This window comes from Tursiops truncatus, chromosome 7, assembly GCF_011762595.2.
Source record: "Tursiops truncatus isolate mTurTru1 chromosome 7, mTurTru1.mat.Y, whole genome shotgun sequence".
NCBI classification, from domain to species: domain Eukaryota; kingdom Metazoa; phylum Chordata; class Mammalia; order Artiodactyla; family Delphinidae; genus Tursiops; species Tursiops truncatus.
In genome coordinates, this window is record NC_047040.1 from 6,329,993 (window position 1) to 6,344,228 (window position 14,236).

Consider the following 14,236-nt stretch of genomic DNA (forward strand, 5'->3'; position numbering starts at 1 on the left):
CAGATGCATGTACACACATAGATGCATGTACACACACAGATGCATGTACACACACAGATGCATGTACACACATAGATGCATGTACACACACAGATGCATGTACACACATAGATACACGTACACACACATGCATGTACACACACAGATGCATGTACACACACATGCATGTACACACACAGATGCATGTACACACACATGCATGTACACACACATGCATGTACACACACACAGGTGCTTGTACACACACAGATGTATGTATACACACACTCATACACGATTACGTGCCTTGGTTTCATACCTAAATGATACAAAGCCACAGCCCACCAAGGGTATAATAAACAGACACAGGATAATCTTCCAGTTCTTGGTGTCTCGGGAAATCTCTCCGTACCATTGCTTGGAAAGAAAATTCTACAGGAAACAGAGACAGAGGACACAGGTCCTTATTAATGCAATGACATGCTGGATGGTGTGCGACCTTTCTTCCCAGCCCTCAAACCTCTCCAAATAAATAACTCTCTGAATTAAGATCTTTATTCTTTTATATTAGTTACCTGGATTTTAAGGGGCTATGATTCAACCATATAAAATTCTGTTTGATTTTCAGTCCTTTTCTATGTTGGGTTCTGTGAACTTTAAAACAGAGGTTGTATGAGTCCAAATTCACTAAACCTATGAATTTTAACCAACTCTAATTCTTACTGTGTACGTTTAAACAAGCACCTCTGTAGCTCCTTTTCCCTGAAAGATCACAAATTCACACGACACCCAGTGCTGCCTGCGGGGCCCCAAGGATTCATTTCTGGAGGCAGACAGGTGACACCTGTCAGGACACTGAAAGGAAGTCGGCAAGAGAGAGACCACTGGTGTCTCAACACCCATTTGAGCTAAAAAGGCATGGAAAAGCTTTCCCCAGAACGTATCAGCCCCTGAAAGGTGGAACAGGGCCTCCCACAAAGGCAGGAATTAGAAATTCGTTTTGTCTCTGACAACAGCACTGAAAGTCAACACAGAAGGGGTGGGCATAGGCTGGGTCACACAGAAGGACCCCGCGGCTCTCAGAAAAGATCGTATTGGGTATTTCCTGGTGATCTGGTGGTTAGGACTCCACACTTTCACTACCAAGGGCCTGGGTTCGATCCTTGGTCAGGGAACTAGGATCCCACAAGCTGCACAGCACGGCCAAAAAAAACCCCCACAAGAACAAAAATATCATGCCAATCAGAAGGGACTGGTGTGTCTCCGTGGCAGAGCAGGGGGGACCTGAGGCCTTCCCAGCACTGTCTGGAGGGCTGGGACCCGGGGGCCCCATCCATACCCCGGCGCATCCCTCCAGGAGAGGACGGCTCCTCCCGAGAGCCCTGCCCCGCTCTGCCTGGGCTTCTGGGGCCGGGCGTGTAGTTGGCTCTTGAGGGGCAGCCCCCAGGGAACCGCAAACTGCAGTTGGTAGGTAGGTGCTCAGATGGGCACCACTGGGGCAGGAGGCATGAAGCTCCCAGAAGCCCCCAGAAGGCAACTTCTCCTTAGCATGCCTGTGTCTGCTTCCTTCCCTTCTCTTCCCAGCCTCTCGGCCTCCACTCCCCTCACGCACCTCCTGGACTCACGTCCAGCATAAACTACTTGCAGTCAAATCCTTGTCTGGCGGTCTGCTTCTGCGGGGCACACCGAGACAAGTAAGGTCCCGACCCTTCCAGGGTGATGAGCCCACCAGGCCATCACCAAACGGCACCACGAGGCCCTCGGTCACAGAAAGCTCCCGCACTAGCTCGGCTTCCATGGCCACCAGCGACATCTGACCCCACACGTCAGCCTGCCCAGAGCAACCACACTCCCTGGTCCCACGGGCCGGGCAGGGAGACTTTCCATAAACATCGCTGAACCGGCATCTGGTGGAAACCGTCGGGCCTGGTGAACTTGGACGGGAGCATGAGTCAACCTCCCTAGGGCCCAAAGCTCTGGGACACCTGCAAGAAGGGGTCTGGGGGCTAAGAAGCTGTGAGCAGAGCCATGAGCAGAGCGAGGCAGCCGTGGCAGCCGGCCGGGTCTCCCAGGCAACCCTGACCCCAGCACTGGCCTCCCTCCAGCCCACTACGACACAGAGGCTACACCAGAACAACAGCAAGGCTCCCTGTGTGTCCCTTGTCATCCATGACCACACTCACTGAATCCACTTGGCTGCAGTAGCAAACGGATTCTTTTGTAAACACTGTGCCAGTTATTGGCTGCATGGAATAATGGGAGGTCCGTAAGACGGGCAATCATCATGGGATCAAAACCCAGCCCTGCCACTTCCTAGCAACCTGGGGAACGTTCCAGAACCTCTCCGAGCTCCTGAGTCCTCCTCAGTAAAATGGGATGATGTCGACCCGCACACGTGCTGTGAAGATGAAGCGTGGTCGCGTGTACCAGGGCTACGCAGACGCGTGTCAGTCCTTCCATCTCTCCCCCATCTTCCTCCCCTTCACACCAGACCCCTCCAGCTGGGATGGTGGGTGGGAAAAAATCTCCCCTCCGAAACCTGAGATACCAGGTGCAAACTGCTGTTAATGTAATTTGGGGCAGAAAACGTCTACACTGGCTGAACCCACTTCATACTAGTTTCTCTGCTGCCATTACTACTAGTAATAGTTCTAAGAGTAACAGCTACCATAAAGGGCTGGCCCCACTCACATATTATCTCATTGAATGCTCACAGCAACCCTTCCTTTACCCCCTAGTATGCCCACTTTACAGATAAGGAAACTAAGGCTCAGAGAGTTCATGTAACCTGGCCCCTCCCTACACCTAGTTACAGATACGCTGGATCCAGAGACCAGCTGATGGAAAGGCCCATTTCTGGGCATGATGTTCGGTGACTGCATGTTCTTTACCTGGACCCCGGGCTGAGCGATGAAATGCTGGTCCGTGGCCTCCACCGCCAGCTCCAAACAGCTGCTTCCGCCCCAGGCTTCACAGGAATAGACCAGCAGCTGTTCCGCCAAGTCTTCGTCGCTGCTGTAACACTCCGTGAACAGCTCTAAGTGACATGGTCCCCAGAGAGAGGGAAACGGGAGGCAGGGCTGGCCAATACACCGAACTTTCCCCCCCCCCAACCCTGGCCCACCAGCCAAGCCCTGACTTCCATGAAAGCCTGGCTGTGAGCATCCTGGATTATAAAAGGCAAAGAGAACACCAGTACAATATAATTCTCTACTGAACAAAGGGACCTTCTTTGGGCACCCCGCATACAGCACAGCGCCTCCTGGCGGCAGGTGTCCAGAAATGCCCACTGAATTGAGCTGCAGTGAACATGGGGAATGCCCTCTCTGGTGGGGTTCAGCCACTGGGGAGGGGATTCAGACCCTGAGCCCCCCTCCATCTCATTTGCCTCTGTGCTTTTTTGGTGAGGTTCTTTGCGGTTAAGGCACAGTGCAAAAAAAAAAAAAGCCAAAATGACGTAATAAAAATCACTGGCCCAGGGCTTCCCTGGTGGCGCAGTGGTTAAGAAGCCTCCTGCCAGTGCAGAGGACAAGGATTTGAGCCCTGGTCCGGGAAGATCCCACATGCCGCGGAGCAACTAGGCCTGTGTGTCACAATTACTAAGCCTGCACGCCTAGAGCCCATGAGCCACAACTACTGAAGCTCATGTGCTACAACTACTGAGCCCGCGTGCCTAGAGCCTGTGCTCCGCAGCAAGAGAAGCCACCGCAATGAGAAGCCCACACACCGCAACGAAGTGTAGCCCCCGCTCGCCGCAACTAGAGAAAGCCCACGCACAGCAACGAAGACCCAACGCAGCCAAAAATAAAATAAATAAAAATTTAAAAAAAAACACTTAAAAAAACCCCAGCAACACTGGCCTACTGCATTGAGGGTGTGCTTATATTTTGAGACCTTATGACAAACAGATTGGTGTGTAGCCCCTCAGAGAAAATCCTTTAAAAGTCGAAATGCTCGGAGCCATTGCCCAGCTGAAGTCAGTCCGAAAACAATGTAATACCTTGAAATTTTTAATATAGTAGAAGAAATAATCAGACACCTTTTTCCCAACACGGAGAGGCTAAATGCATGAACATTTCTTCATTAGATCAGACAACAGACAGACACGCCTGCATTGTGCAACGTGCCGCCTTGCAAACTGAAAACTCCCCAGTGGAAAGAAGAAAACTGAGCGGCCTAAAATTCTCTGTTGCCGCGAGGCAACTGGTCCTGGATTTCTCACAGTCCCGCGGGGTCCGGGCCCTCTGAGCAGGGGCGATGGCAAGCCGTGTCAAGGGCAGGTGAACAGCGAACAGAGGACAGATGTTTCAGGAGTGTCACACTCAGCGGGGCCTCTGCCCTCTTCTGTTCCAGGTGATGAGAAACATCGCCCTGGAGGGGAGCTGGGCAGCTCGCCTGTTGCCTTGGGTTATAGAAGCTCTGAGCCTCCTAAGTTTGTGGAGATGTGGGACCACCAACACCAGCCCTTATTCACGTGACCTCGTGGGGAATCGAGGCATGGGGACCAACCCAAGATGCCACTCTGGCTGCTGCCTTTGCCATTAGTAGTAAACCATCTGTGTCCCTAACCCAGGGGTCTGGGGTCCTCTGTCAGTATATGTATAGGAAGCTGGCAGGCTAACCTGCTAGCTTGCACATCAGGTGAAACCTCACACGTGTCAAGGTTTCTGAATAGCATCCCCAAAACAAAACACCCCAAGGCTTCCCTATGGTGCTGAGTTACTTAGACCTGGCCTGGGTGTGGCCCCGGGCAGCTGTGGGATGAGAGAGCCTATATTTCACCACCTTCATTCTTGGAAAAGTCAGTAAATGCCACGCGGTGTGGCTGTGCCGGCCACGGCTCCCGTTCCCAGAGGCTTACCCACTGCTCGGGTCTCGTACTCGTTTGCCAATTCCTCGGACTCCCCTGCAGCATTGATGTCGTTCTTCACCTTGGCCAGAGTCTTCAGAAGCTTGCTGGCTCCCAGGGCTGCCAGAGTACAGCCCCTGGTCTTCCAGAGGGGTGAGAATGTCACAGTTAATTCGTAAGCCCTTGCAGTCGAGTCAACATCAAAGTCAGGCAAGCACAGATTGATGGCAAAAGCAGGAAGTGGTAAAAATCTGAACTGTTCATAATGATTCCCAGTAAAATTTGCAATGTGCACCAAGTCTTGAACCTGAATATACTCACAGTCTTGAACATGGAATTAACATACAAAAAAGAATCAAGATAAATGCATCACTAATTATTAGAAAAATGCAAATCAAAACTACAATGAGGTATCACCTCACACCAGTCAGAATGGCCATCTCCAAAAAATCTACAAATCATAAATGCTGGAGAGGGTGTGGAGAAAAGGGAACCCTCCTGCACTGTTGGTGGGAATGTAAATTGATACAGTCACTATGGAGAACAGTATGGAGGTTCCTTAACAAACTAAAAATAGAACTACCATATGACACAGCAATCCTGCTACTGGGCATATACCCTGAGAAAACCATAATTCAAAAGGATACATGTGCCCCAATGTTCATTGCAGCACTATTTACAATAGCCAGGACATGGAAGCAACCTAAGTGTCCATCGACAGATGAATGGATAAAGAAGATGTGGCACAAATATACAATGGAATATTACTCAGCCATAAAAAGAAACAAAACTGGATCACTTGTAGAGATGTGGATGGACCTATAGAGTCGGTCATACAGAGTGATGTAAGCCAGAAAGAAAAAAACAAATATTGTACATGCATATACGTGGAATCTAGAAAAAATGGTACAGATGAACCTATTTGTAGGGCAGGAATAGGGACACAGACGTAGAGAACAGACATGTGGACACAGGGGTGGGACGGGAGGGTGGGACAAATTGGGAGACTAGGTTTGACATAAATACGCTACCATGTGTAAAACAGATGGCTAGTGGGAACCTGCTGTATAGCACTGGGAGCTCAGCTCAGTGCTCTGTGATGACCTAATGGGGGGGAAGGCGGGGAAGGTGGGGGGGAGGTCTAAGAGGGAGAGGATACAGGTATGCATATAGCTGATTCACTTCATTGTACAGCAGAAACTAACACAACATTGTAAAGCAATTATACTCCAATAAGAAAAACAAGACAAATGCAGGAGAAGCTGATAGTCAGACGTGGCAATGGGAAGCTTGATGACCCACCATCATGCTGTAACAGCTCAGAGGGGGAAATTGGTCAAGGACACGAGGACTGACAATTATAGTTAGTGAGAGTGTGTGTGTGAATCGATATTCAATACCTAATCTTAGGCTCTAAAAACAGAGAATGCAGCTTCTTTTCAACTGTTCATAAATCATTTATAAAAATCATTATGTGTGGAATCACAAAGAAAAGTCTCAGTCATTTCCTAAAGCAGGCTTTGTACAGGCCCTACTTCCTGCCTATAGTGCAAGAAAGTTAGAAATTAATTTTAAATTAAACTTTAAAACCTCCTCCACTTGGAAGACAATCACACATCCACACAAACCTAAGAAGCAGGTGCCTCCTGGATTACCCACCAAGCCCAGAACTTTCCAGGGACCTCCCCTCCCAAACACACCCCTGTTCACATGGAAACAGGCACAACCATATCTACCGACATCAAATATTCCCTTTTACTGAGGACGCTTTAGATTAGGTATGTGAGGTTTGAAAGGGTCAGAACGACCACCACCAAGCATACACCTGCCACAGACTTGGACATTTACCTGCTCCCAGATGGCTTTGGAAAGTTCCTTCTTGTTCTGAAGAATGGCCCAGATGAAGAGTGCCTGCAGGGGGTGCCGAGTAATAGGAGACACGTCCTGGGAGGGATGAGAGCAGGGGGTCAGCACATGCAGACGGAGCATCACTTTGGCAGACACACTAGTGTAAGAATGAAAACAGGGTCAGGAGGCCCTAGGAGAGCGCCCCATGTTTGAAGGGCTCTGTAACTTGGCGTCTGAATCCATTCTCACAGAACCGTGATGTGAGTTTCAACAGAATCTCTGATCTATCATAAAAGACAACGTACAAGTAGATGGAAAGGTATAAAGGGTGAAAAAATGGGCTGACGGCAATTTAAAAACTGAATGACTTCTGACAGGCTGAAGAGAAGTTCTTCTCATCATAGAAATCTCTTTCTCATCTAGAAAAATCGTCCTAACTAAATTCTAACTTTCCAATAGTTGAAGTTCAATTATCACAATGGAAAACTGAAGTTATTTCTTTGGAGCGTTATTCAAAGTTACAATTCCTAATACATCAGCTAAGAATCCCAGCTCCCATTCAGCCTCCCGTATCTTCCAAGGGAACCTTTTCAAACAGAACTCTATGTATATATTCCTTTTAATCTTCCCTAAGGTTTTACCAATATCCAAAATGTTTCTGGCATAGTTATGGATACTGTGGAGAGTTTTAACATAAATAGCATCAAACAGCTTTTTAAACATTTCCAATTCCTTCAAACACCTAGCTCATTTAGATTTTTGCAACACACATGTAATAAAATTCTAAAACTATCAAAGATCCTGACCTAGTTTGAGTTTTCCCAGAAGCGATCAAGCATTTGAGACAGGTAGTTTATTTTGGACGAGATTCCAGGAAAACCACTAGGAAATTGAGGAAATGAGATTGGAAAAGAAAAGACCAACAAGTTGTCATGGTAAATAACCAGAGATTAATCCCACTAGGCAACCCTTGGAGTCAGTGTAGGACACAGGTCTCAGAATTATCTCCTCTGAGCAGGGGGGTTGCTGAGGTATTTATACACCAACTTCTGGCAGTCACTGGGCTCTGACCAGAGCAGACCTTCAGCAAAGAGTTGCAGGTGCTAGAAACTGGGCCTGCCTGTGCTTAAAATAGGAAATCTTGAGAGAATATAAGTGGTACATCCACAACACCTTCTCAAATGGAAACCTGGACTATCTCTTTACAAAGATTCACTGCCCCTTTTATTCACAAAAGGAAACTCGGCAGTTCTCCTTTTCTTTGCATAGGTAGCAGAGAACTATTTTAGGCAGATCATGTCCAAAAGGCTAAGACGTGGTCAGGCAGCCAGTCCTTTTTCCCCGTTCCCTGCTAGATGCCTTCAGAAAGTGTGTCACACCAAGCTTTGCAATTAGGAAATACTGCAATAACTAGTTGTAAAGATAGCACAAAGAATAAAGCAAGAAAATGCACCACTTGTTACCTCGCTAGGACTCGCTAGCTTAAATAAAGGCAGGAGGAAAAAATAACAACCCCAACATGTGAACTACATGACAGCAATGAGGTAGGGAGTAGGAAAGATGGAAGTAGAGAGATTTTTTGAGGGAAGACTCAAGAGAGCAAAGAATTCAAGCAGACAGCTGTGACAGTACACACATGGAACTCTACGTCTATCTCATCCCTGCTATTCCTGTCTTCCTTCCGGAAGCCTCTTCGGAAGTTAGCAACCAGTTTCCAGATGAACGTGAGGAGGGTGTCATTATAGGAATTCTTGGCAATCTGCAGGTTCCGATACACCAGGGTGCTGAAGTGATTGGAGAAGAGCTCGGTGAGGATGTCATTGGTGAGGAACTTCTGCAGGTTCAAGCCATTCTCCAGAAAGAGGCGGACAAACTTGGGTCTGTCCTTTATGAGAGCCATAAACATGACTTCCTGAAGGTCAGCAGACTGAGGAGAAAGAGCAGAGAGAGAACGCACAGCCTAAATCCAATCAAGAAGACAAGGCACCTTCTTTCTCAGACACATCGCATTTTCAACCATGAGGTAAATAAAATTTATCTTTTCAGTTGTAACACAATATTAGATTACAGCTCAAACATCGAGATGGGGGAAGAAGCAAGGTGGAATCTTTGAAATCAGCCAGATGTGAGCTTGGATGGGAACTGGTCTCTTGCTGTTGTAAAGTGGAGATAATGACACCCACATAAGGATGATGTTGAGGGACTTCCCTGGTGGTCCAGTGGTTAAGACTTTGCCTTCCAATACAGGGGGTGCGTGTTTGATTCCTGGTTGTGGAGATATGATCCCACTTGCCTCGTGGCCAAAAGACAAAAACATAAAACAGAAACAATATTGTAACAAATTCAATAGAGACTTTAAAAATGGTCCACGTCGAACAAAAATCTAAAAAAGAAAAAATTACATTAAAAAAAGGGATGATGTTGATCAAGAATTGATCCCAGTGCCTGGCATAAAGGAAGCACTCGCTCCATTAGGGGGCAGGGGGCTCATGGTACAGCTCACACCATTTCTCTGAGGTCTACACTGGACACCAATTGTGACCTAACCACCAGCCAACTTTTCCTTCTGTGCCATGGCGTTGCCCCACTGCCCTTCCCATGCCATGAGGCAAATGCCTGGTCATGTTACATAACCATGAGTCACTGGAACACTTGACAGTGATACCTGGTTATTATTTATCTGTACCTCTACTGTCTGGGCTCCTGGTAATCCTTATCCCATAGAAGCTTATTAAGCATCTTAATAAAGATAATTAACGTGTACTTCAGACACAAACCCGTGGTCCATGGGCCACACCAGCTCTCAGATATGTTCTGATGGTCCTCCATACTATTTCTTACAATTTTTTTTTTTTTTTTTTTTTTTTTTTGCGGTACACGGGTCTCTCACTGTTGTGGCCTCTCCTGTTGCAGAGCACAGGCTCTGGACGTGCAGGCTCAGCGGCCATGGCTCACGGTCCCAGCCGCTCCGCAGCACGTGGGATCTTCCCGGACCGGGGTACGAACCCGTGTCCCCTGCATCAGCAGGCGGACTCTCAATCACTGCGCCACCAGGGAAGCCCTATTTCTTACAATTTGATTCCGTTGCCAACATTAAAAATTAGACAGTTCATAAAAATCCACATTGCCAGCATTAAAATCCAGATTCACAAGTAAATACCAGAAGCTCTGACAACACAGAGAACCGTCAGTTGGAGCCAACAGGGGCAGCTCCAGGAGCCTGGGCGCTGTAGCCCTGAGCACCCCCCACTAGCCTCGCGGCGGCTCACCCAGCCCACTGTCCTCACTTTAATTGTCTGAGCCCTGGTTCAGGGGAATATCCCTGCCAAGGGCAGCATTAGCGGTTTCTGTTTCTGTCTGATGTTGGTCTCTCCGGGATCACACATTGTCTGCAGAGCCACCTGCCAAGGGTCCCTTGAGTCCCCCCACTGTGGCTCCAGGCGGGACAGGGACAAAAAGAGGTGGCTGCCCTGATACCCTGCACTGCTAAGAAGTTCCCAGGTTACTCATGCTGCCCCGGGTTCAGGGACCACCCTTTGAGAGCCACTGGCATGTGGAGAAGAGAAGAGCTTTGCAGTCAGACACACGTTTGCTTCCAAACCTTGGTTCTACCGTTACCTTATGTGCGACCTCGAACAAGACTGTGTCTCAACCTCAGTTTGCTCGTCTGTAAAATAGGTGCTTGTGGGGATGAAATGAGATAACACAGGTCAAGATGCCTTCGGAGATTCAAGTTCGGAGCAGGCCCTCAAAAAACCATCAGAATGGCCCTCCTGTGGTACCCATGGAGCCCTGGCTTATTAACCAGCAAAATGAGATAATCCCTGTGATGGCTGGCGTGATGGCCAAGTGAACCAGCACAGTGAAGCTGCTTTGGGCACTACAGAAGGTTATGCAAAGATCTTTAGTTATCTTTAAACAAAGACTTATATACGGCTTAATATGTGCCAGTGTTCTAAGCACTTCAGAAATATTATCTGATTTAATCATCGTAACAGTCCAGTGAGGTAGCTACCACTATTATTACCATCTGTTTTCAAATGAGCAGCGGTGTGCTGGTAAATACTTTACAACCAACATTCTGGAAGAAAATAATAAGCCCCGATTTGTAGTATTTGACCATTGATTGCTACAGTGTAAATGCTCCCAACGGGGCCAGTCTTCGGCTACCACGTGACATCATTGAATGCACAACTGGGACCCAACACAGAGTAGCAAGTATGGTGTTTCCAGAATGCAGATACGATAGACACACCTCCAGGGTATAGATCAGAGTAAATGTAGGAGAATAGTTAGAAAGGGACGAGTTTGATTATTTATTGCCTTTGTTTTTAATAAAATTTATTTAGTTCTAAGAGTATAGTATTTGATTTTTAATGACTGTATTTAACAACAGACTCAAAAAACCCTAAAAATTTTAGCAGTCAGCTCTTGCTAAAACCAGTATGAACTGACCCCAATTCACCACTGTACAAGGAAACTGAGGAAGGTTAAGGAACTTGCAGAGGTTAAGTCATGCAGATGGGCTGGCTCCAGAGTCCATCCTCTCAACCATTGTGTCCTTCACTCAACTACCTTTAGCTGAGTTAATAAAATTAAATGTACTATTCAATGCATGCCTGAGTTTATGTTTATTTGTACCATCTGATGTCACTTAAATAGAACATTTCACACACAGGGGTTCATTTCTGAATCAATTACCTAGATTTACAAACAGTTCTGTTTTCCCTCAACTAACTAAAGGCTTGCCATGTGAGATAGGGCTCATTATACTGCAAAAACCAAAGATAATGTTTGCTAGAGGAATGAATAATTTAAAAACCCATAAGCCATGATTTTATTTGGATTCTATTCTTAAAATTGATCACATGTAAGGACAACTGAAGTCTGCATCTTTGATTATACAACGATAGGCCTCAAAGTGTTTTCACTGCCCACCAGTGACTGAAGAGCTTAAAACAGAGAAGCCTCCACCTTGCAGATCCAAGTGTGATGGTTTATAATTGTTCCTACAAAACAGAGCTCCTAAGGCGGATCTCACTTTAGTTGTACCCAAGAGGATGCTGCTGGAAAATGCAGTCTTACAACTCTCATCAAATTCAAAGTGAGAAAAGTCACTCTACTGGAAAAAAATACAGATTTTCTGGACATACAACTTCCATATTGGAAGTACTCGTTTGCCTGGGGGAGTCCTGATTTTCTAACTCTAAGATATTCATTGTATGTCTTTAATCAACTTGTTCTATTTTTCTCTTACGCGTCTCACTGCTGACAATTCTCTTATGAGAACTTGGCTAAGAAGGTGGGGCAGGGCACAAAATGAGTACCGCTGTCTGGATTTTTAGTTGAGTTATTTCTGCTAAACCCCTTTCAATCATCCTGCACTTAGTTTCCCCACATTTCTGTCCTTCAATTCCTAGGAGGAAATCTGCACCTCAACACCTTAATGGAGAATCGCCTCTCATATCATGGCGGGAGAGCTATAAACTTTGGATGGTAATGGTGGATTGATGTTACCTTACGTTAGTGTATTTATTTTTATTATCTCTTTGCAAGCAACCTACTAAGTCAATGTTATTATCCCCTACTACAGATGAGGAAAGAGAGCCTTGGCAACACTGATGTACCAGGACAGGACAATCTTTTACAATAGTCAAGGGCAAAGACCCTGTCAGAAATGGACCAGACCTGTCGCTGGATAACCCAGGAGGGCTTCCTATGTACCTCCCACCGGCGGTCATTGGTGAAAATCTCATCACTGGCTAGGTCCAGCTGGTTCCACTCCAGCAGAAGCTTCAGCTGCCCATTCCAGTTATCCTTATCTTGTTCATTGGTGCTAAAGGCTGTAAGAGGACAGGGAAAAAAATCAACTCACCAAACACCCAGAAACAAGAGAGTCAGAACCATTACATATGGCCAATTATCAGAGCCATTTATCAAAGGAGATTCTAAGCATGTTATCTTAGAATCAGACACTCAGAGCTGTCATTTCACTGACAGTTTATTTTCACTCCATCTTATCCATATTCTATATGTCCCAAAGTATGTACTGTGGATCAATTTAGGTGATAATATCTTTCCATTTCATATCCTAACAGTTAACTATGGTATATTGATATTTTTCCATAGATTCAGATTCCATAAATGTCACATTTCCAGGACCACGTCTGACTTTTACTATATCTAAAGCTATGACATAATGAGCTCTATCATAACAATACTCCACTTGTCTTTTTCAGAGCTGATAATCTCTGTACCTATGTATCTCTACAGATACAGTCCCATTTTAATAAATATCCTTACAACCAAATTCCTGACCAGCACAGTAAGAATGATTCTAATAAACAGCTAAGGCTTAAAGTGCACTTCTCTTGGGCCTTGCTCTGCTCTGCATGCCTTAAATATATTCATCAGACGGCTCAACTCTACGTGGCCTTTGCCAGGGGTCTATTTACTTCAGGTAATTCCACCTTGATGGGATTCTCAGACAGCAAAGTTCACACATGAGGATTTTAAAACCGAGGTTCATTCCTAAGCATAGGAGACGTGTTAACCCCTGAAACTGAACGCAAAATTATCTAGGTGTGTGTGCACCTGTGTACACAGATGTGGAACCTAGGACAGAGGTCCATAGCTTTTATCATATTCTCAAAGTGTCTGAGACTCAGATAAAGATTCTAAACCACTGCTGGAGACAGCTCTTTGGAAAGCACTGTGATCATCTTTAACTGATATTTTGATGAAATAAAAATGCTTGTTCTGGGGGCTTCCCTGGTGGCTCAGTGGTTGAGAGTCCGCCTGCCGATGCAGGGGACAGGGGTTCGTGCCCAGGTCTGGGAAGATCCCACATGCCGCGGAGTGGCTGGGCCCGTGAGCCGTGGCCGCTGAGCCTGCACGTCCGGAGCCTGTGCTCCACAACGGGAGAGGCCACAACAGTGAAAAGCCCGCATACCGCAAAAAAAAAAAAAAAAAAAATTCTCGTTCTGTTAAATATATACAACCAAGGAGATTTAACTCAGCAGGTCAATAGTAGTTATTCCAACTTCTAATATATGCTAATCAAAATTAAGTGCAAGATTATATTTCAGTAAAGCTGTTTTAAAAAATAAATGGAAGCCATTAAAAGCCACAGAAAGCAACACAAAGCTGAAACTTCTACAAGGAGCTAATTTTACTCACCTTTGTACAATGCATAGGAGATAGCATTGCTCACAATTTCATCCCCAGCTTCTTCTATTTTAATAACGGTTAATAGGTGAGAACTTTCGAGAATTTCTTTGAGCTGGCAAGATTTAAAGAGCAGAGTTGTCAGCCAACTGATTTCAGGCACAAGGAGCATAAAGTCTCTTTTGGTGAGGAATATTTTATTCCATTTTTTTTAAGACCACCTATAGGAACGTTCCAAATCTCCTTCCCTCTTCTACAGCACCTGTACCCACAGCATCTAATTTCTAAATTGGAATAGTGAGTCCTCGACCACCATGAGAATAAAGTACTGGCTCTACAAGGGCACATATATCAACAAGACCCTATCAAAAAGCTGAGAGAGGAACCCTCCTA

General features: G+C 46.1%; 1 protein-coding gene across 1 annotated transcript in view; it reads right to left on the reverse strand.

Annotated features, from left to right (window-relative positions):
* The window catches only part of TRPM8 (transient receptor potential cation channel subfamily M member 8), a 106,068-nt gene that overhangs the window by 40,680 nt on the left and 51,152 nt on the right, over positions 1–14,236 (reverse strand). Inside the window, exons 10-16 of the mRNA XM_033860370.2 lie at positions 13,856–13,958; positions 12,401–12,519; positions 8,313–8,603; positions 6,677–6,772; positions 4,841–4,970; positions 2,871–3,016; positions 299–411 (exon numbers count right to left, since the gene is read on the reverse strand). Of these exons, the coding sequence (XP_033716261.1) occupies positions 299–411; positions 2,871–3,016; positions 4,841–4,970; positions 6,677–6,772; positions 8,313–8,603; positions 12,401–12,519; positions 13,856–13,958 (998 nt within the window). The remainder of the gene's footprint in view (positions 1–298; positions 412–2,870; positions 3,017–4,840; positions 4,971–6,676; positions 6,773–8,312; positions 8,604–12,400; positions 12,520–13,855; positions 13,959–14,236) is intronic.